Source organism: Emydura macquarii, unplaced genomic scaffold (assembly GCF_026122565.2).
Source record: "Emydura macquarii macquarii isolate MOO-44397 ecotype Brisbane River unplaced genomic scaffold, CSIRO-AGI_Emac_v2 contig_2473, whole genome shotgun sequence".
Classification (NCBI taxonomy): domain Eukaryota; kingdom Metazoa; phylum Chordata; order Testudines; family Chelidae; genus Emydura; species Emydura macquarii.
This window is the reverse complement of record NW_027132610.1, coordinates 38,929,331-38,953,280: the sequence shown is the minus strand read 5'-3', so window position 1 is coordinate 38,953,280 and position 23,950 is coordinate 38,929,331. Positions and strand designations below refer to the sequence as shown.

Sequence of the window (23,950 nt, the reverse complement as noted above, 5' to 3'; positions counted from 1 at the left end):
TACTCTTTTTTAAGAAGAACATTCATGCTCATTTTTTTGTTTTTGTTTGTTTATTTTTTATGGGGATATGTAATCATTTCTTGCCTTTTGTTTTCCCTCTATTAAAGAAAAATGACTTTTGATAAACCAGAACCGGTTTCTAGGTGATGTGTATTTTTGCCTAAAATAAACCAAAGTTTTCTCTGCTAACGAGATTATACAAGATGATATAGCTAGAGGATCGAAAGCTAATTAAATGGAACATGTAGTTAAAACCAAATCCCTTTTGGTTTGGTCAGGATTAAAAAGATTATATAGTTTAAGTGCATAAGGCTTTACTAAGATGTGAACAATATTCCATAAAGAAGTGAATTTCTTTCCCACAGAAGGAATTATCGATGGACCTGTAAGTCACTATTAACTGTTTTATTACTCTCCTGTGCTCATGGAATTCTAGGAGTTCTATATTAATGCATCTCTTGTTTCGGAAGGAACAAGGAGTAAAATTTTCAAAAGCACCATAAATGACTTAGTCTAAGTCCTATTTTCAAAAGTGACATAGGGTAAATGCCAAAGTCCTGCATTTAGTAAGGAACAATCAGTTGCAGACATCCAAAATGGGAAATCACTCCCTAGGAAGGAGTACTGTGGAAAGGCATCTGGGTGGTCAGAGTGGATCTCAAGTGAAATATGAGTCAACAGTGTAACACTGTTGCAAAAAAAGCAACATAATTCTGAGATGTATTAGCAGGAGTGTTTTAAGCAAGACCTGAGAAGTAATTCTTCTGCTCTACTCCGTGCTAATTAGGCCTCAACTGGAGTATTATGTCTAGTTCTGGGCAACACATTTCAGGAAAGATGTGGACAAATTGGAGAAAATCCAAAGAAGAGCAACAAAAATAATTGAAGATCTACAAAACGTGACCTATGAGGGAAGATTGAAAAAAATTTAGTTTGTTTAGTCTGGAAAAGAGAAGACTGAGGGGGGACCTAATAGATTTCAAGTACATAAAAAGTTGTTACAAGGAGGAGGGAGAAAAATTGTTCTCGTTAACCTCTGAGGATAGACCAAGAGATAATTGGATTAAATTTCAGCAAGGGTGGTTTAGGGTGGACATTAGAAAAAATTTGCTAACTGTCAAGGTAGTTAAGCAGTGGAATAAATTACCTAGGTAGATTGTGGAATGTCCATCATTGGAGATTTTTAAGAGCAGGTTGGACAGACGTCTATCAAGGATGGTCTAAATCAGTGGTTCTCAATTTGTGGGCTGCCTGTAGCCCAAGCAACACACAGCTGTGACCCAGGTGACATCCTCAGGGCCATGCAGGTAGTATATATATAGTGTATAGATGTGGCCCACATAACACACAGAGAGCTGCAGATGCGGCCCACAGTGGCAAATAGGTTGAGAACCACTGGTCTAGATAATGCTTGGTCCTGCCTTAAATGCAGGGGACTGGACTAGAAGACCTCTCGAGATCCCCCCCCTATGATTCTATAACTTGAAACTTATATCTCATAGAAAGCCATTTGGATTTAGGCTTCTAAGGACTAGATTCAAAGAGGTAATTCGGTACCTAAGCACAACATTTAGGTGTCACTGACATTCTCAAAACCATTGTTCAGCTGCTGCCTAACCTCGTAGGGACCCACATCCCTGTGCCACCTAAATTTCTGCCTGTAGGTGTGTGCAAAGTCACCTAAATCCTGGCATTGCCTCCCCTGCTAACGAGCTGTTCAGAACCCTTTCTCATGCCAAAGAACCCTCGCTCACACCCAGCAAGATTCTCAAAGTAACCATTCCCCCACCTCTTTTGCCTGCAGGACCCAATTCAGTAGGCGTGCTCTGGTATGACTGGGGCTGACTTGTATGCGTGTGTCTGTCCATCCCAGTCTATCTAGTAGTCTGGATGGATGGTTACCTGAGATGTGGGAGACCCAGATTTGAATCACTGCTCTACCTGATTTGGGGCAAGGATTTGAATCTGACTCTACCACACCCCTACTGAGTGCCCAAACCACTTGGCTATAGAGTCAATCGCTCGCTTTTTCTTTCTCACTCTGGCACAACAAATATTTAACTATTTATACAAAGTGGAACAGCTCCAACAGGAGAGACTGAGACCCACCCTACTATAGACAATAGCCCACTGGTTTGATCACTCATCTGGGGTGTGGAAGACTAGGTTCAAGTCCCTGCTCCAAAGCAGACAGAGCAGAGATTTGAATCAGGGTCTCCCACATCCCAGGTGAGTGCCTTAACCACTGGGCTATTGTCTGTAATGGGATATGGGTAGTTTCTCTGGTTTTTGTTGTAGTTTATGAGAGTTGTCCTGGGTTAGGTGCTTAACTCCAGGAGAGGGTTAATGGCTGAGAATCATGAGCAGAGATAGGCACCCCCCTCTAGTTCATCAGTCAGTCACCTGCAGCTCAGATCAAGAGGAATTAGGGAGCAAAATACCATTGAGGGGGGGCTTCCGAAGCCCCTTCCCCTTCCTCTGCATTTCACTCCTGGCTAATTTATCCTCAGCTTGCTGGCTTCTGAGGATGCCTCTCCCCACGTATGGTACGGGACGCAGTGGCACCTAACTCAGGGCTGTGAACTCCATTGGGTGACAGGATGCCTAAGAGTTAAGCTTTGCAATATCTGATCCCCATTGCAAATTTACGCTCTAATCAGTTTTGAAAATGAGACTTAGGCTGTTATTTAGGTGTTTTTGAAAATTTTACCTAGGTTCTTTACATTACAAAGCTGTTGTATATTCTTTTCTAGATGCCTTGATCACACATTAAATCAGGACCTCTGGTTAAAACTGAACATAGAGTATCTGAAAGTAGTCCCTGTCTGATGGCTGTTTAATGGTCTTTGTGAAATTATTCCTGTCTAGTTCCTAGTGCACATGTGTCTGCCACACGAATTGCTATCTGAATTGGTACTTAGTGGCAGTCTCAGCAGAAAAGCCAAGGACTAGAATGGCTGAGGAAACTGAACTACTTCTTCCTTAATCCTAGAAGTGGTTTGTCCAGCTATTTGTAGATGATGATGTCCATTATGTAAATAGTTTCAGATGCTGTCAACGGGAGAACAAAATTCACAACACATTTACAAAAAAAAAACAACAACACTGGGAAAGTAACTGATGAGCCATTTCCTCCTTTAGGAATGGATTCATGTTAAACGTAAAGCACAGTTGACAATGGAATTGGGCAGGCAATCAATACATTCCTTTATCTTCTGAGAGGAAGGAGATTCTGTACCACATATGACTTGCTGTGAACAGTAACCTGTCAAATAAAAAAAAGGGGAGTATCATTATTACCAGTGAATAGCAGCTTAAAGCTAGTATTTTATCCATTTTGCTTTGCAACTTTGGCAACTGATCTTGTATAGTAGCATCTTTTCATAGCATTCATTTAAATTCTGTTGACACTTGGAGAGAATATGATAGGTAGCTGAGCTGCACTACATACATAATATACTGTGCTGCACAGAAATTGATAATGGATCCACCACTAAAACGTCTATAAATACCCATAAGGGGAGATAATTTCTTATGGCAGAGGGTTTTTTAATTTAGCAGGTAAAGGCATAACAAGATCCAGTGGATGAAAGCTGGAGATAGATTAATTTAAATTAGAAATAAAGTGCAACTCTTTAACCGTGAGGGTAATTTGGAGTAGCTAGACTTGATGCAAGAATTGCTGGATGAGGTTATGGCCTGTTATACAGGAGGCCAGATTAGATGACCATAATGTTTTTTTTTTCCTGGCCTTAAAATCTATAATCTGTGAATTTAGATGATACTTCAATAATAAATGGTCTGGTTCAAACTGCTCCTTGTTACTTCAAGTGTTTGGTTTTAATTCACTGAAATTCGCCTAAAGGTAGAGGATCCACACAAGGCCTATGCTCCACTTAAGTTCTACTTTATTGGGCCTTCTGTACTGGAGTTTATTTCACCTGGTGTGTATTGTAAAGTGATTGATTTGAAAAATTCTCAGAAGAGCTCAACATTTTTTTTTTTCTCTCTCCAAACTTAATATAGATTCAGATGTATCAACTTTCAAGGCTCCTCCATGACTATCACAGAGACCTCTACAATTATCTTGAAGAGAATGAAATAAGCCCCAGTCTTTATGCTGCACCCTGGTTTCTCACGCTCTTTGCTTCTCAGTTTCCATTAGGATTTGTTGCCAGGGTTTTTGGTAAGAGACGGTGCTTTATTGCGGTAGTAAGCAGCGCAATATCATGTATAATGTATGAAAAACATGCATGGGAATATTTTGCACTTTGTTTTCTATACTAATAGGTAATACCAGACAACTTGTCCAGTTGTCAGCTACAATTTGATTTGATTTGATTTTTTTTGTAAACGAAGTCAGAGTGAAAGCTGTTAAACTAAAGGAAACAACTGCCAGTATCAAATTGTTACTGTGTAGACTTAATTGCTGAAGCTTATAGTCAGATAGTATCACTTTAAAACTATTTGTTTACTTCTAAATGTCAAGAAACTTATCTTGTTAACAGCGATGATACAGAGATAAAGCCTATTTTGCATAGGATTATTCAAGCGTATCTCTCAAGAGATACAGTCTTGTTTTGGGACTTCTAAACTCTGAATTGAATCATTATGGAGAAAACTATGATGCAGTAGGTTGTCAGAGCATTGCAATTTTTTCTGTATAATTGATTAAAGTAAGCCATTGAATCAGAAACTTGAATACTATACTCAGATTAGATTTCATGAATATTTTAGTCATACAATTATTATTTAAAATTAAACAATTCCTAACTTCAGTACATATCCTATTCTATTTAGATAGTCTTTTAGGGTCTGATCCACTACATGGCAATGTTTACTACAATAGCTTCAATGGAACTACTCATGGTAGTAAGAGTTTATAGGATCACATTGATAGTGAGCAATTCCTGCATCTTATTAATAGATTAGAAAAAATAATTTCAAATTGCTTCATTTCAAAAATCACTTTTCATTATGCAATCTTTGTGAGAGTTTGTTCAAAAACACTGCAGATATCTAGATACTGTAGTGTGCTACAGTTTTCAAGAAATGAGAAAATTATATCACATACTTTGATGTCTTCTTAAAGTAAGTTGCTTTCAATTTTTCCTTTGTAGCATTTGTGTTTTTCTGCACTGTCTCAATTTTTTTTCAATTCCTACATTAGTCAAAGTGGCTGCTTAATTTCTATCCTCTTTTTTGTTTTTGAATTCTTTTTTCCTAAGTCACATTTAATATTTTTTTCTCTTTTCGCCTATATAACAAAAATAGGGTTTATTTTACATTTTAAAAAATATTAATTATGTTTTTATTTTTGTTTTGGGGCCAATTTAGAAATTTAGATGTCGATTAATCTCTTTCTCTATAACGATGGCGAGTATTTAAATACTTTATTCATTTGTTATATTCATGTTATTTTACCATTTTGCTTCTGTAAAAACAACTTCTCTGGTTTATTTTGCATTTTGTTTTAAAATATTATTCTCCTGTCTTGTTGCTCCAATAGACTTTGAAGTCAGGGAAATTGCCTTTTTTTGGAGGGAAGATGATAATTGTTTGTACCATGCTATATTTATTTAAGGAACATCATCTGGATTTATACCACAAACCTTTCTCCAACCTGCTTTAGCCCTCAGTCCTGCAATCTCATCTGTTCAGATGGACTCCTGAACCCTTACAGAGCCCAGCTGCCTTTGATGAGACTCCCTGGGTAAAATTTGGGTCTGCTGAGGTCAATGGCAAAACTTCATGCAGGCATAATGATCACATGCGCAGGCATGAGGATCTGCTTGTGCAGGTCAGATTGCAGGATCAGGGCCTTAAATTATAGACAACAGAAGCGTCTCTATGGGTTTTAGACACAAGTAGGGTTTTTAGCCTTTTAAAGAGATTATATAGTTTCCAGTAATGAAGTAGCATTTACTACCTTTTGAACAGTAGGATAAAATAGTTATTTCTTTAGTATGTCATTTTGTACTCCATTTAATGATCAGCTCCCTATAATAAATGCATGTTTTTTTTTTAAATTAAACACTACTTATTCCTCTTAATGTGTTTTAATATCACATACGTTATAACCATACTCAAATGCCTTTCACACTTCATAGGTCTTAATAGTTTGCTTGTCCAACAAGCATGCAATCTTTTCTTTCTACAGCATTGTATTTATTAAGTGGCAGTAAAAGCGTTTTGTACACTTTTGTATTTATTAAACTAATGCTGAAATATTGGTATCTTCTAAATAATGAAAATAATATAGTCAAAATAAGATGGACCCTACATTAATTTGTTTCTCTCCTCAGTTTACTACTGCTCAAATATAGGAAGACAAAGAAAAGTATCCTAGCACAAAAATGAAAATCAATAATTTTAATCCTTATTGTCAATGTATTTACAATGTTTTTTCATTTTTTTTTTTTAAGACATTATTTTTCTCCAAGGAACTGAAGTCATATTTAAGGTAGCTCTGAGTCTACTTAGCAGCCAAGAAGCACTTGTAATGGAATGCGAGAGCTTTGAGAGTATTGTCGATTTCCTTAAAACCACTATACCAGACATGACTAAGCCTCAAATGGAAAAGATTATTACCCAGGTGATGTTGTTTTTTCCTTTATTTCTTTCCGTGTAATTTATTTATAAGATATTTACCCTAAGCTGAATACAGGGGTCTCTGCTAATGATGAGTTACTTACTTCAATTTATATAATATCAGTAGGTTCCCCTCTCGGTTGCTATGACATTAAATTCAAGGAGTCATCTTCTGAGCTATATTTGTAATCTGTAGGTCATATCCATTTTTATATTTTTGATGGCCTCTAGTACTTCAGTCTGATCAAGAAATCCATCACTATATGAGTTAGTGGCAAAAAAAAAAAAGTATTTTCTAATAAATGATCTCTCCTGTCTGAGACAATAGTCACTGGAAAAATTCAAAGTTCACTGAGGAGAGAGACAGGCTGTATTTAAACAGAAGATTTTTTGACTTTGTTTATCTAGGAATTTATATGGGTCGTATCTGAGCACTTAAAAAACTTTAAGCTTAATCATCCCAACACATTGTGAAGTATTATTCCCATTTTACCAAAGGGGAATTGAGGCAAAGAGGTATTAAACAACACAACCAATGTCACACAATAAATCTGTGGTAAAGCTGGAATTGAACCTCAAGACTTGTGTTTAAGATACAGGACAGGGAAGATCTTCTTTTCTCAGAGCAACTTTAGTTGATGCATTGGGAGAATTTTAGAAAATCCTTCAGTGTGGCCAAGATCTTAGGTGAAGTTGTTACGTCCTTAAGATCCAGTTAATGGTATGGTTAAAATCATGTTAGTAATAATCCTATTCAGATATGGTTGTTGCTAGCAGATTCCCTGACCAATGGGGAAAGGATTTTTTTCCAGGAAACAATGCTAGCCAACTCTTGCTACAACTATCTGCTCTACTGTACTGTACTGTACTTTTATAATATGGCTTTAAAATACCTGATCTCATTGGTTGGCATTACCATGTTAGAGCCTTACTATCCCCATGGACATTGAATTGGTATGTATACTTCTTACCATGACTAACAGTATATGATAAAGAAATAATAGTAAGATCCAGTATTAAAGCATCATCACTAATTTCATTGGGATATCAGGTATTCAGCATGTTTTTAAATTAGAGGAAAAAGTCACTCAGTATGTACAAGTTGACCAGTGTGCGTAATCTAGAGTTGCTTAGATTGAATCACCTGGAAAACAGCAAACACAAATCTGAGCCTGAATTTTCTGCTGAGATGACTGTTTGTTTCTAAGACTTTCTCCTGCAAGGCTGGTGCCATCCTAGCCTTTGTCCCTCTCTTACTTTAGAGCCTCTGTGAGGCCATATTTCAAAGGCTCAGAGGGGCAGTATATCTGTTAGTACTTTCTGATCTCAGAGGGTTGTTGTGAGGATAACTGCATTAAAGATTGTGAGGCACTTACATATTACAGTGAGGAGGGCTATATAAGTACTTATCACACCCCCATTTTACAGATGGGGAACTAAGGCACAGAGAGGACAAGTTACTTGCCCAAAGTCCTATAGGAAGTTTGTGATGGAGCAGGGGATTGAACCTCTTTCTCCCAAGTCTTAGGCTACTGCCCTTACTACTGGAACATCCTTCATGTCTATTAGTTGCCCCTCTCCTGTTGAAAGTCAATGAGAGCTGGGTGTCTAACTCTCACTTGCATCTTTGAAAATGTTTCCCTCCATCACTTATATTTCTGAGTTAGAGCTGATAAGACCTGCATGGTCTGGCTGTTTGATGAGTCAGCAGAATAGTTCTACAGGGTCTGAGAACCTGACATCCAGTCAGATGTATTCTCATTTGGTGTCATTATTTGGCCATCATGAAACGGTTCAGTTAGATCTCTCTGAATATTGTTCCTTTCTAGGTGGGGCAATGAAGTCTGTGCTAGATGGCAATTAAAATATTAAGTAAACCAAATAGAATTGCTCTCTGTTGTAAGTGAAAGTGTTTTCCTTTCCTGGTAGGTTTTTGAGATGGATATTTCCAAACAGCTTCATGCCTATGAAGTAGAGTACCATGTACTACAGGATGAGCTGCAGGAAGGTTTGAATCCCTGTGATGATGGTGAACCTTTGGAGAAATTGGAGAGGGCCAACAGTCAGCTAAAGAGACAAAATATGGACTTGTTGGAGAAGCTACAGGTAAATGACCAAAGATCATTGGGTCACCATGCATTAATTCATCCTAGAATTCAACCAACGGGATTTTCTTTTAAAGTAATTTAAGAAAATGTTTTTTTAATTTTTAAAAACTTGGGAGATTATTCTACAGCCTAATAGCCTTCACAGTTATGAAGTTCTTGTTTTGTATGTTAACTGTACATTTTTTGTTTTACTCTCGTCCATTTGAAATCCACTGCACCAATTTAAATAATTCCTCTTCCTTCTTGATGTTTACTTTCTCCAAATACCTGTAGATTATGTCCATCCTCACCTGCTTAATTATCTCTTGGCTAAATTGTATATCTTCAACGTTTTTAATCTCCTCATAAATCCGTTCCGCCTCCTCACTTTTTGTTTTCCTCAACTCCCTGCAGTTTGTAAATATCCACCTCCTGCCTGCTCTGTGCAGCCCATATCGCACGGGGCTTTGGCTGACTGTATCTCCTAGCAAACTTAAATACAACTGGATGTCTCCTATCAACTCTAAAGTATGATTTCATTCCAAGTTCATCCTTCACATTGACTATCTGGGATTTTGATTATTTTTCCCCCATTCGTATTATCTTGCATTGTTACAAAATACAATACACTCCTTTCCACGGGACCAGACCAGTTGGTCTTTAGTAGCGATCTACTTATTTATTTCCATATAGCACTGGAAGGATCTCAGAAGTTCACCTCATCTTCAGTTCTATCTTCATTTTCATATCACTGAAGAAATTCATGATCAATTCACGTCCTAACTGTCAGAACAGTAGGACAATGGAACAGACTGCTTAGGGGAGTTGTGGAAGCTCCTTCACTAGAGGTTTTCAGAAGGAAGCTGAATAGCTATCTGGCTTAGATGGTTTAGACACAACAAATCCTGCATCTTGGCAGGTTAGACTAGATGACCCGTGCGGTCCCTTCTAACCCTATGATGCTGTAATATCAAATCTTCCTAGGCTTGGTTTTGTTTGTTGCCATGTGTACTATTCTGTGGAAAATCCCCACAATTTTCCCAGCTACCCTACACCAGTATTGTGATATTTATTATGAACTTTTTTTTGTGGGCCACATTGTCTCAGCCTTGATTTTTTTTTTTTCCTCCTCTTTGTGGCGTGCTGAACAAGATCACTTGCACCGTTCTTTCCTTGTGCTGGTTCCCCTTTCAGTGCTTGCTTTTTGGTCACTGCTTGGACTAATGTCTGTCTTTGGCCCGTTCTCAATCTGCTCCTGCTCTTCCTCCTCCAAAATACCTATTGTTGGTGACTGCTTGGCAGGCTCCATATAGATTTTCTCTTTGCATATCTCGACTACTCTACCTAATTACAACATTCCTCCGTCTGCTTTCTTGTTTCTCTATAATCATCCTGTCCCTTGTATTGATCTGTCATGTTTCCGATGTTTCCTTTTTTATATGTAGTGTGTACGACAGTCCAGAGTGCAAAACAGGCTAATGAGGGTCTTCGTCATCCCTACCCTGCAACTCTGGGTGCCTTATAATACTTCCAGCTTGGGTTCCTCACAATCAGCCTGCCAGCATGCAGGTCACATCCTGAGTGTCTGTGTATCACTGCAGCGTGCCAGCACACTCTGGTTTCCACTAGCCTTGGTTAGCACTTGCAGGGTGACCTCAACACACTCCCAGTCCCAAATTTCCTCCCAAAACATGTGTCCTGTACTGCCCTGCTCTCTCCTGGGCAGTTCAGATATTTTAGGTCTGTTGCCCCTGTAAGAGAACAATATACCCCAGTTTGCTACTTGAAATGAAGTTACCCACACAATTCACAACACTAGTTTTGATTAAAGAATAAAACAAGTTTATTTAACTACAAAGAGATATTTTAAGTGAGTACAAGTATAAGAAATTAGTCTGAAATGGTTACAAGTGAAATGAAGATAAAATGCCTTCAAACACTAAAACTTAAAAACTCGACTTCGTTCAAGGTAAAATCCCTTACCACACGCTCCCAGCAACAGGGCTGACCAAATTTTGCCCCTTACTTTTATACTCTGATCCCCCTCTGAAATGCCTTTTTTCTGAGGGTTACCCCTAGATAAAGTTCGTTCCTGCCGTAAGGGAGGACACAAGGAGTCTCATGGTGAAAGAGGTTCCATGCTGTCATTTGCTAAAATGTAGATCAGTCTGTTACTGCTCCCTTTCTTTGCCAAAGAACAGCCACTTGACAGGTGATTGCCCATCAACTTTGACAATTATCTAGAGCCAGCTTGTTCTTTGTCTTTGAGAAATAGTGTTATCCACTCCCTTGACTTGTCTGGTAAACACCTGGAGTTATTATTTCAGCTTCTGTTAATAACTTTACATATCATGGCAAAATGCATTTGGCAACATTATATTACGGACCAGTGAGTCACAAGTTTTCACTATTACCTTGTTGTATCTCACAAGGGTGTGAATACAGAGGTTCATTTGGTCACAATATCTGGTTAGGCTTCCTTCATTTGTCCCAGAAACATTCATCATTGCTCATGGTCTTGTGCTTTCCTCCATGACGGAATTGGGTTTACACATGTAGTGCTAGTCTTCATTTGGAAAAGGGAACACGATTTCCACATCAGGTATCTAGATTCTCTTGGTATCTGTTCTCGATCCCTGTTACTTAATTTTTTCACAGAAGACTCTTCACTTGTTGGGATCTGTCAAAGCCAAGGTATGTCAGTCTCTTCCTTTGGTACTATTCTGGAGAGCTCTCATTTGCTTTCTGTCTGTTCCTTGTGGACAGAATTCGATGAATCATGGACCTTTATCTGTTGCCGTTCCAACTCTTTGTTATTGACAATTATTCATCTGAGCCCCCTCTGCTTGCCTACCCCTCATCGCCCACACAAAGAGCTTTCAAAAGATCCTTAGAATTGATCTAAGCTGTTCCTTGGGCAGTGTCAGGCTAGGAAGAAGCCATGGTATAGATAAATATTAAAAAAAATATAGCTGTTTCAGAGATGGAACCTGTGTCTGTATGGTTCATTTGAGCACCCCCTCTTGGCCACTTACCAGACTCTTGTGAGGGGATCCAGCCACTGGATCCCATGTGTTTTAAGCCTTCAGAATCTGAACAGAGTCCAGGCGCTTACGCTGTCTTGGGACCTTTAGGCACATTTTCAAGATGCAGGTCCTCTGTATAGCATCACCTTCTGAGAGCTGCAACCACATGGCTCACTGCCCAGCCCCTGGAACCAGTGCGGACTTCCCAGAATCCTCGTAACTTAAGCGTACCCTCTCCCAGAACTACAGCTGTATGGTGTTCTGGGCCCATGGTTTACTTCTTCAAGGGCCATGTGGTAGGTGTAACAGAGGAACTGCAGTCACTTTGTAAGGGATCCTAACACCATTGCTCTTTACTTAATCACACAAGAAATTCACAGTGTTTACATTATACAGAAAAGAACAAAGCATCCAGAACACAGTGCCCCTCAGTCCAGGTCACCCTTCCTTTGTAGAACCATCTATGTTCTGGTAGGCAGGGTTCCACTGCCTCAATGGACTCCTGTAGTAGTTTTCCTCTGCTTAAGTTGGTGCAAATTGCTGAAGACTCCAAATAGATCAGCTCTTTCTGTTTTATAACCTTCCAGTTCCTCTGTCATGTGACTCCCAGATTAGCCCAGATCACCTGCCTGTTGCAGAGGTCTTCATTACCAGGCACCCCTCCCTTGGCAAACCAGTTCTCCTGGTTGGAGCCATTCTGTTGTCTAGGATGTTTGTATTTTAAAAGAGGACCATTCTAATTTAATGATCTTCCATTATCAGCCCTATATCACTCCTTTGTGGAATATCAGTCCAGCATGGGAAAGATACAGGAGAGAAGGCAAAAGGCTGCAGCCTGGAAAGGTACATACAGAAAATTCATAATTTCACACAAAATTCATAAATTGTACAGATCATCACAGTATGTCCATAAGTTGTATGGAGGCAAATGCGTGCAACTAACATATGGTAATAAAGGTCTTAATCTAAATCTCTTAGAAGGTAATGTTAAGTGATATTATTACTACTTCTTACAGATAGCTCATGCTAAAATTCAGAGTCTGGAATCCAGCCTGGAAAACACATTGTCTCGAGAGAACAAAATGAGGAGCTTAATCCAGTCCCTCGAACAGGAGAAGATGGCATATCAAAAAACTGTTGAGCAAATAAGTAAATACCTACCAGCAGAAGCACTATCCGACTGTGAACTGCTCCTGAAGGAAGTAAACTCTAACCCAAACAATAAAACAAAGCAAGGAAATAAGCCATAAGCAAGAGTTGTATGCAGCATAATTTCAAATACAAAGGGAAAACAAAGATAAATATGCTGCTACAAGAGAACTCGGAAAGCAGCAGGTTATGGTATGGTCTAAAACCGGTGCTGGGACACTCATAGCATATGGGTCTTGAAACTCTCATTATGCAAATCCCAGGTTATCAAAATAGATTTTTTTATGATTGTGTACATATATCACAATGGGAAATAAAAGACGCTTGCATTTAATTATGACAAATAGATTTATATTTAGAGTTGTTTTAAAGAAAAAAGTCAGAATTTCACTAATGAAAGCCAAGGTGGTGGTAAATTTAAAATTTCACTCTAGATGTGCTATCTTTTGTCTTGTAGCGAAATGAGGATAATGTGTCATTCATATATATATTGAATAATACTTGAAAAAAGATGAATGTATTTTTTTCCTCCAAAGAACAGCATGTTTCACGTTTTGTGGAATTCTGTGTAAACTCGTGTATCTGTCATTAGTTCTACTGACGTGTATATATAACAATCACTAAAGTTGACTGTCACTATGTGGCTCTTAGAAGGAAATTTATAATGCCATACACTGCCTGGAATGTGCCAATCAGAAACTTGCTCCCACATCCATGTTGAAATTGACAGGTGTTATGTCACAGCTATGCCTAAAGAACTCAAAGGACTGAAAAGTCAGGAAAAAGCAAGAGCCAGAAATGGCTCTGCATCTCCCACCCCAGGAGTTTAACAGTAGTAGCTGAAGGAAGGAAGGAAAAAGGGCTGCAGAGTGGTCTGCACTCTGAGCTTAATTTCCTCCAGGTGACATGGTGTAGTAGCATATTTAAAACTAGACAGGGTTTTCAAAGAAACCTAGTTAAGACCTTTTGTTATCAAACAATTGAGTTCCCCACCCCCCACTCCCTCCACACACACAGTTAAACTGCTCATTTTTGGGGGGAGGGAGAGAAGGGGAAGTGTAATGGGTTCACTGGATGAACTGGAGAGCTAGGATTTTTAAACATTCTAAATCCACAGATACATCATGACGGAGACGTACATCATAGATTTTTGTGCTGTGTAAGTGTATAGGGAGAGGGTTAGCTAGCCAGACTTCAAATGTCATGTACCTTTCAGTTTACAGCATCTGTTTGAAATACACAATTGAAAGGAGTTGTTATACATGCAGCTTAAAACGCTTTCAGGCTACATTCAGGCTTTTCCTGTGTTTTGTTACCACCACTGCTTTGTAAACTCATTTTAATTATCCTGCCATGAGTGAATCTGTCTTAGACAGAGGAAGGTAAGCCCAGGTCATTTCTTTCAGTGTATGTAGTCCACCAAGGGATAATAAATTAGATGCCTACAGATTTGAAAAAGCTACTTTTGATTAGCGTAATCTGCAAGAAGGTTTGTTCGTATGTAATAGACATGTATTTTGGAATTCATGTCTGAGTTGTTACTTGAATGTTAAAATGGATCATGTTATCTTGCCATATATGCCCTATTCCAGGCAGTTTTGTTTTGTGTTTTTTGTTTTGTTGTTTTTGTTCTTAGTATAAAAATCAAGCAAAGTGCCAAATTCAGCGAAGTGTCTTTTACACATCAGATTGATTGATTGGAAAGCAAGTGTTTAATGTAACTGCTTTCTATGTCACAATGCTTTGTTAATTTCAAGAGAAAAAGAGCAACAGAATCACTGCTTTGCTGCTCATTGCTGCAGGGTTTAGTTTTATTTCCACGGTGGTTTTTTTATTTGGTAGTACTCATTCAGTTACTGTATTTATCTTTCTTATTACAGTTGGGTGCAAGCTCTTACACTGTGTATAAAATTACATGGAATCTGACTTGGTATTTCAATAATGTTTCATTGTACCAGATGGAAAAATGCCAAGTGAAAAGGCAGTTCTTTGCAGTTTGTTCAAAGTAAGTTTTAGCCAATATGTATATATGGAACTAATCCCAGGGAACTGCAGTACAATGTATTAAAAGATCACGAATATTCAGATATAAACTATGACTTTTTTTTTTTTTTTTTTTAAGATGCACTGAATGTGCTTTATCCTCTGTTTCACTTATATCAATTTTTCATGTAATGCCTGGAGAATTTCCAATAAATGTCATTGCTGCATTTCTCATGGCTTCTGGCTAGTTTCATTTCTCCACATTTCTAGTATCTGTCTCTCATTCTGAGCAGTGCTGTTTTCATGGAAAAATTAAGAAATCTGTTTAGTCTCTGTGTGGAAAAAAACAGGATTTGCAAAAGGACACAGGCAGAATGCAAATTATGATAATTTAAAATATGCAAACAGTATATTTTTGATATTTCAAAGCCTGAACTCTGTTTAAAGCTGTTCACTTTCAGTAGACATACATGTCAAGAATAACTATGGGAACTTGGTTAATTCAGAGGAAGGAATCTGAATCTCTTTAGCCTTTTGTGCCTTCATTTGAAAAACCTAGACGAGTAGTGACAAACTATTCACTTCATTTTATTCCTCTTTTCATGATGTATTCTATGTTACAAGACATTCATAATGGTCTTTGTTCTTCACAAGTGTATAATTTGTGACATATGCATCTCTAGGGTGGCCTACTTCAAATATAAAACCTACAAAGATCTGTTTCAGATGAATAACAATCAAAAGTGTATTTGAAGTTTGTTTTGTAGTTACACATTTTTAGGGTACTAAGAAATCACTATATGTGATGATAAAAATCTAGGGATTCAAGATGTGAACTAATACTCATTTTATTATTAAAAAACCATCAAATGAAATAGGTGCTGTCATGTAGTTTAGGCCCAAAATGTAGATGAGTTGAAATAAATAACACCTAATACCAATAAAAATGTGTTCATGTTTTACACACACATACAAAAAAGAGTTGAGCATATTGCTTTAGATTTAAACATTTCCTCACACCGTTTGCAAAGCAAATGTTGCAGCAAAACAATGGAAGACGTGGTATGAATGTAGCAGAGCAGCATTTTCCCTTGATTTTTAACCTGACCACATCCCTTCTACAAATTTCTGTAGTTATTACTTTCATGTGTAAAGCTGCTTTTAGTTTGAAGAACCTACGTGCCACATTCACCTATTACACACATAGAGGCCTCCTAAGATGAAATTCAGAAACCGTTGATCAGTGCACACCAACTCCACAGGAAGTGAATGGTGCCTTATTCAATTTAAACTGATGGTATGGGGAAGTAAAGATAATTGTTGGAAAAGGTGTTCTATCTTGACACCCAGTCTGTCAATGCTGAACATTGGAAAAGAGTTTGGGATGTGGACTATATACTTGGAAAGCATCTAGCACATTGGGGGTATAAACAGGCACGGGATTTTGGCCATTCTTGGGAAAAGTGTTAGGATCCTTCTTGACAGCAAATGATCAGGATCTCATTTCAACATCTCACCTGAAATGTGGCAGTGCAAGTAGCAGAGTGCTTGCAGATCCTATGCTGTGGCACTAATTGAGAACTGGTCAGAGGGAGGAATGTATCTACTGTATCTTCAGTATTATATCCTGCAGCATGAACCTTGAACCTCAGATAGCAGAGGGCTTCCTTGTGAAGATTTAAATGTTTTTAGCTCACAAGCATAGCTGAAAATTACTTACCTCTGCCAGGATTCTAATTGTACCAAGTGGGATCTTGGAGAAGAGCTAGAGTTGAGTGAATTTTTTAAAAAACCAAAGTCTTTAGGTAAAATATTTTTAGTTTAAAAAGAAAAACCAAAAGAGTTTTGTAACTGTTGTTGAAAGGTCCCATGGGAAGCAAGTCTAGGGCAAAACAGTTCAAGAGAATTGGTAGCTTTTTCAAAGGGACCTTATTAAGGGCACAAGAGCAAACTATCCCACTGTGTAGGAAAGATAGGAAGTATGGCAAGAGACCATGCTGGCTTAACCAGGAGATCTTCAGTGATCTGAAGCTCAAAAAAGAGTCCTACAAAAAGTGGAAATTAGGTCAAATTACAAAGGATGAATATAAACAAATAACACAAGTATGTAGGCACAAAACAAGATTAAACTAAAGACATAATGAGTAACATTCTATAAATACGTTAGAAGCAAGAGAAGAACCAAGGACAGGGTAGGCTCATTACTCAGTTGTGTGTGGGGGGGGGGGGGAAACGGTGCTGGAACGTCTCTTGCCTTCACAAGTTCTCTTTGCTAAAACAGAGGTTTATTCATTGTTCTAATTAATAGTTTAGTTGTAGTTGGCTCCAGTTTGTTAGTTGTTAGAATACCGGGGTCGGGGCATGCTCTGTTCCCTGGGATTTAAACCCTGTGCTTTGTGGAAGAAGCCTATGCTGAGGAGCGAGCCACATCAAAGTTGTTTAAAGTGTTTGGGAGAAGCGCATGTCCATGAGAGGTACAAAAACTGTAAAAGTTTTCGTCCTTGGACTAAGAAAGAGTGAGAGATTTGTCTCAAGGCCATCCTGATGGATTCAGCACTTAGACCAGTGTCGGAGCCCAGCAGATTTGATTTGGCCCTGAGCACGATGGCCTTGGCGCACAGGGCTCCTCCGGCGCCCTCTTCCTCATCTCGGCATCGTTCACCATCTCCAGTACCGAAGAAGAGGCCAAAGAAGACTCACAGGAGCGGGGATGCTCCCCTGCGGAAAAGACTAAGGGGGACCAGGCGAGACCCATCCTCCCCGCCACCAAAGGGTCCCTCGCCGCTGCGTGCATCGACCCTGGCACCAAGCCCTCCACCAACTCCAGGAAGTGATAGAGGCCCTAGCTGCCTGGCAGTGCCATTGACTCCCAGAGGCTTTCCAGGCAATGAAAGACCTCCTGGCACTGCCTGTTACACAGACATCGAGGAATGGTAGGCTCACCAAGATTCGGCACTGGCACCAACAGGCAATGTATTGCGGGACAGATCTGCCCAACAGTCCCCATCTTTGGGGCACTGTTCACTGGTGCACAGGTGGTCACTGGAGTCAAGACCACACTCTCTGGGTCAAGACCATGTCAGACTAGGCTCCCGCTGTCGGTCTCTGGAGGACCGGCACCAAGCAGAACACCACCACAGAGCACCACCACTACAGAGCGCCGCAGGTTGCTGGATTTATGACACATCTCTCCGGCACTGAAGCCTCACCGGCCTAGTCCATTTAAAAAAAAAAACAAAAAAACCCAAAGGACAAGAGCAGGTCCCAGCATGCCCATCCCTCTGGCTCTCTGCACCACTCTCTGGTACCAGGGCAGCAGTGCGCTCTGCACAGCACCCTGAGATATTCGGACTCAGTGCCTCCCTGGCCATCAGATAGCAGCACTTCCTCCTCGGGCAGCGAGGAGGTTATTCATATGAGGCAGACCACGGCACCGATGCCTGGCTTCCCTACAGCATCACCAATGGGAGAATGGCCGCAGAGTCAATGGCCTAGACCGTGGCCTTACTGGTGGGGGTTTCCCTTGGGGATTCCTCGGTCCGGTTCCAGGAGAGGGACATTGGTACCGCAGTCCTCCATCCCTCAAAGTTCAGCGCCGCACTTGGACATGGAGATCGACCGTGAGCGTTCACGTGCCTTGAGCCCTGGGGGAATCCACCCCTCCCAGAAAAGAGGTCCCTCCCTCACGTCAGCTGCTGGCCTCCTCATCGTCATCGCCGGACGAGGAAGTTGTGGGCCTTTCATCTTCGGTATTGCTAGACGACTTTAGAGCACACCATGACCTGCTAAAAAGGGCTGCCTCCAACCTGGGCCTTAAAATAGAGAAGTTGAAAGAGCCAGTGGATGATCTCTTTGGGATACTGGCCTTGGCAGCTCCCAATAGAGTGGCCTTCCTGGTCCATGAAGGGGTGGTTAAATTAGCCAAGGCACTGTGGCAAACCCAGCCTTCCTGCCCTCCACTAAGCCTTCTCCTTAGTGGGACTTGAAATTGGTCCTTTCCAGGCTCACCAGTCCACCCTTTGAACCCATGGCCTCATGCTCCCTTATGTATCTGTCCTGGAAGGTTGCCTTCCTGGTTGCTATTCTGTCCACCAGATGAGTTTCAGAGATCAGGGCATTGACATCAGAACCACCCTACATAGTGTTCTGTAAGGACAAGGTCCATCTATGCCAGCACCCGACCTTTTTGCCTAAGGTAGTCTCGCATTTTCACCTTAACCAGGACATCTTTCTATCTGTCTTTTGTCCCAAACCTCACAGCTCCAGTGAAGAGAGACATGCACTGTCTTGATGTGAGATGGGCCCTGGCGTTTTACATCAACAGAACCAAACCTTTGTGTCATTCAATGCAATTCTTTGTGGCTATTGCGGACCGGATGAAGGGGCTGCTGGTTTCTTCACAGCATATCTTGAAGTGGATTATGGCCTACATCGGAGCCTGTTATGAGCAGGCCAGAGTCATGCCTCCAGGGCCCTTGAAAGCCCACTCAAAGAGAGCACAAGCCTCATCTGCGGCCTTTCAAGCTCATGTCCCCATCCAGGAGATCTGTAGGGCAGCTACCTGGTCATTGGTACATACCTTTGCGTCCCACCATGCCTTAAAGCAGCAAACTCGGAACGACGCTGGCTTCGGTAGCGTGGTGCACCAAGTGTCACATCCGTGAACTCCTGCCCATCTCCGGAGACACCGCTGGTGAGCCACCTAATTTAGGAATGGACATAAGCAAGCACTCGAAGAAGAAAGAACGGTTACTTACCTATTACTGTTGTCCTTCGAGATGTGTTGCTCATGTCCATTCCACACCCCCTCCTTCTTTAGTCGGAGTTTCAGCAAGAAGGAACTGACAGGGAGGGGGAATCGACAGAGCCTATATGTGGTCACATGTGTGCGCCACTGCAAGGAGCGCTAGAGTCGGCCCCTATGGGTACCAATAGGGGAAAAAGTTGTCCAGCACCAATGTGAACACACCTAATTTGAGAATGGACATGAGCAACAAGTCTTAAAGAACAACAGTTACAGGTAAGTAACCGTACTTTCTATGCTAGTTATCGAACCCATCAGTATATGATGATGCTTCCTTTCCCCTGCAATGTTAGTCTCATAGCAACCTTGTGAATAGGTGGGGGAAGGACTCTGTGCTGCCTCTTCATCACCCCTCCCCCCTTTATTTCTTTTGTCTGAGAGATATGTCATTCACCCAGCTGGTTTCAAGACTGAGCTTGATAATTTTATGGAGGGGATAGTGTGATGGGACAGCCTATTTGGCAATTGACTGATCTTTGACTACTAGCAGTCAATATGTCCAATGGCCTGTGAAGGGATGTTAGATGGGATGGGTTCTGAGTTATTACAGAGAATTCTTTCTGGGTGTCTGGCTGGTGAGTCTTGCCCACATGCTCAAGTTTAACTGAATGCCATATTTGGGGTCAGAAAGGAATTTTCCCCCATGGCAGATTGGCATAGGCTCTGGGGGTTTCTCACCTTCCTCTGCAGGTTGGGGCACGTGTCACTTGCTGATGGATTCTCTGTACCTTAAATTCTTTAAATCATTATTTGAGGACTTCAATAACAGTCTTAGGTTAGGGGTCTATTACAGGAGTGGGTGGGTGAATTCTATGGCCTGCATTGTGAAGGAGGTCAAACTAGATGATCATAATGGTCCCTTCTGACCTATGAGTCTATGAGCTCATTGAAGGCACAGCACTGTCACCCCCTCCCAGGTGGGACCAGGAACAGGACCCCAGACCACCAGCTCCAAGAAGAGCCATTGTGCCATCTCAGGGCAAACCTACCATGATGGCAAAGTTGCTTTCTCCACAGCACTGCTTCCTGGCACTGTCTGGCACTGCATCACCATTGTCTCCTGAGAGCAAGCAGTTCTCCTCCGACTTCGAGGCAGAGTTGTATACCTTGAGGAGGAGGTGTATGACACCACTCAAGCAGACATCAGAGGGTTTAGGTGGCACATCCCCAATGGCCATTCTGGACCCTGTGGACATTCCACAAGGTGCCAGGGTCACATTCAGGAAGATCTCTCTCACTTATCTCCAACATCTGAGCCCAATCATCAGATGCTGTCTGGAGTTTGCCGCTTGGCACTGGAGAAGACTCCTAACCCAGCACTGGGCCCGACACTGCCCTTGACCTGGGCACAGAGGATGAGGAACTGACATTGCGTGATCCCTTAGGTGCCAAAGGACTCCCCAATGGCAGATGCTGGCCCATATTCCAAGACTGAATTCACATATTCCAAGACTGAATTCACAGGCCAGGTGACTGGAGGATGAGGAACTCATTGCGTGATCCCTTAGGTGCCAAAGGACAAGAAAGAGGCATAGGAGGTGACTGTGGTGAAGGCTTTACTCCAGGCAGCACTGAACATGGCAGATGCAGCAGCTCAGACCATGTCATCTGGTGTAGCCATGAGGAGAAGCACCTGGCTACAGGCCTTGGGCTCCCTCATGAAGTCCAGCTGACATTTCAAGACCTCCCCTTCAAAGGCCCTGTTTTCTCAACAGACTGACTCTAAGCTGCATAGCCCAAAGGACTCTTGGGCTAATCTGAAGTCCTGGGGTCTTCACATCCCAGCACCCAAAGGAGGCACTTTAAGCCTCAGCCCACGCCTAGGTTCTACCAAGGCTAGCCTATACAGAACCCTAATTGAAGAAGGGACAGAAATCACAGAAGGAGGGCTCCCCAACCCTCCTCCAGCCAGGGTTCCAGACAGGCGAGACAATCCTCTGGTACCAAGCAAAATTTTTGATGGTGTGCCTGAGGACAGTGCACCAATTAGAGTCTTGGATCTACCCCCTTTTATTTTTGGGACGACTATCCCACTTCTACCATGCGTGGTTCCAGATCATGTCGGACCCCTGATTTCTACACATGGTGAAACTGAGATACTTGCTCCAATTTTTTTCCCTCCCACCTTCCCAACCACCACCCTCCCTGTACCCCTTCAAGTGACCCCTCTGACAAGCAACTTCTACTACAAGAGGTGCAAGCTGTTTTAAGAACAGATGGAAGAGATTCCTCAGGAGCTAAGGGGCAAGGGATTCTATTCCCATTACTTCCTAATTCCAAAAACCAAGGGCGGGCTCAGACCCATTCTTGACCTGCGAAACCTCAACAAATTCATGAAGAAGCTGAGATTCTGCATCTCCTTGGCCTCCATTATCCTGTTTCTGGATCCAGGCAATTGGTGTCAGCTTCTTAGGTGACTGAGCTACCAGTGGGGAGGCACATTCATAAGCATCACAATCAGGTTCATCTGTGATACTGTGAGGACTTGCCTGTAGAGAATTCTCATTTGGATGTTGAGGTACCAGGTGTTAAGGCGTCATTAGACTACCCAATTGCTACTTTCAGAAATAGTGAGATTGCCGAGGATCCCGTACCAACCACTATAGTGGACTTGGAAGATAAACCTGCAGAACCCTTCTGCTCAAGGACCACAGGTGTTTCCACAGTGCCATTTCAGAAGATCTCCCAAAGCTAGAGCCAGACTGGATTTGTAGTAATAAGCCACTTATGCTAGAGAGGTTGGATGAATCTTGTAATTTCCTGTGGATTAGGGTAGTTTACCCCCGCCTCTTAGTTACAATATTTTATTTTGTTATTTTGATATTTAAAGTTTATTATTACTAGTAATTTACATTCCTCCCCCTTTAAAGTTGTATTTGTTGTGCTTATTACCACCTGGTGGCCAATGTGAGAATAGCTATTTACTGTTAGAAGCCCAAAAACTGTACTGAGCATTCTCCCACACTGGCTGGAGCAAGTTTTGCCAAGATGGAGGCTCATTAGTGATCTATGTGAACCTGTACCAGAATAAAAATCTCTTTATACAGGTCTAAATGCTTCAGGTTTCCATATACTACAAATACTGATCTCTATCCTAAAATATGGGCCATGCATTGGATTTCTGAGATGGGGTGTTGGACTGGCGGGGGGGGGGAGGAGAGCAGACAGGTTCAGCACGCTCCACCACAGTGACAAGTCCAGTGATTGGAAGCCATTAAGGCTGTATGTGGGTCTAACTGTCAAATTCAATGGAACAACCCCATTGGGATAACCTTGCTGGCTGACTGGGAGTAACCAGTCTAAGGCAAAAGGAAGACACTAACCCTGTAACAAAGACTATTGAGCAATATGGTATGTGGGGACAGACACACACATCGCTGAAAAGAAAAGTAGATTGGAGGATGCAAACTGGGATTATACTGGGTCCCAAGAGCAAGTTGGCTTCCTAGAAGAATGTAAAAGTAATCTTTGGGTGGGCTAGAATTTACATGAATGCCCCTCTCCTAGTGCTTTAAGACAACTCCTATAGAAAAGCATATGGAGACTCAGCAGTCAGTCATTGCATATTTTCACCAGGGATTGCACAGGGTCAACCTCCCCACAATCAAGTCCAGAAAGAACAGGAGGAATAAACTTTATTTTTATGTATCAACTTTATGATTTTTTATAAGAAATAGCTTGGCTTCTATTAACAAGGCTACTTCATAATCCACATACATTATCTTCACAGTTAACTATAAAAAAAACCCCAAATTAAATCTAAACAAGTTAGTTCCCACAGAAACATGGTGAGAATTCCAGAAACTAAGGTAGACTTCATCTGAGTTTCAATTAGTCTTTATTAATCAATACTATATAGTCTGCTGAGTCAAAAGCACCACAATAATACCTTCCCTCCTCTTGCTTGCAGAAAGCTCCAGTTGAAACCCACACAGACTGTTTCTCCTCTGCTGGACTGCAGACTCACTGAGCTAGTTAGCTAACTAATTAACCAACCAATCAGTATTAATTGGGTAAATGAATAACCCTGTAAAAATAAAATGACTTTCCCTGTCATCACATTTAAAAAAAAAAAAAAAGTTGGTAACCCATACTGGGTAAGACAATTTGACTAAAACAATTTGGCTAAAATCAAATTACATTCAAAGTATAAAGTTGAAATGAAAAAATTTAGTTTTCCCTTTCAATTTCTCCTTTTTATAAATAATGCTACCAGAGTTTCCCTGTTGGAAAGTTAATAATAACCACCAACCTGCTACAAAATGCTTCAGAGCTACAGGAAAACAGCCTACTTACTGTTCCTGTGGTTG

At 41.0% G+C, this 23,950-nt stretch overlaps 1 protein-coding gene across 4 annotated transcripts in view; it reads left to right on the top strand.

Moving 5' to 3' along the window:
- Positions 1–15,068, top strand: part of TBC1D4 (TBC1 domain family member 4) — a 162,943-nt gene extending 147,875 nt beyond the window's left edge. For 2 of the 4 annotated variants that reach the window (XM_067563241.1, XM_067563243.1), the window contains exons 16-20: positions 4,027–4,186; positions 6,426–6,595; positions 8,521–8,697; positions 12,467–12,547; positions 12,721–15,068. In XM_067563241.1, coding sequence (XP_067419342.1) covers positions 4,027–4,186; positions 6,426–6,595; positions 8,521–8,697; positions 12,467–12,547; positions 12,721–12,954 — 822 coding nt within the window. In that variant the 3' untranslated portion in view covers positions 12,955–15,068. The remainder of the gene's footprint in view (positions 1–4,026; positions 4,187–6,425; positions 6,596–8,520; positions 8,698–12,466; positions 12,548–12,720) is intronic. The other 2 variants (XM_067563242.1, XM_067563245.1) reach the window with 1 other exon arrangement.
- Positions 15,069–23,950: the final 8,882 nt, after the last annotated feature.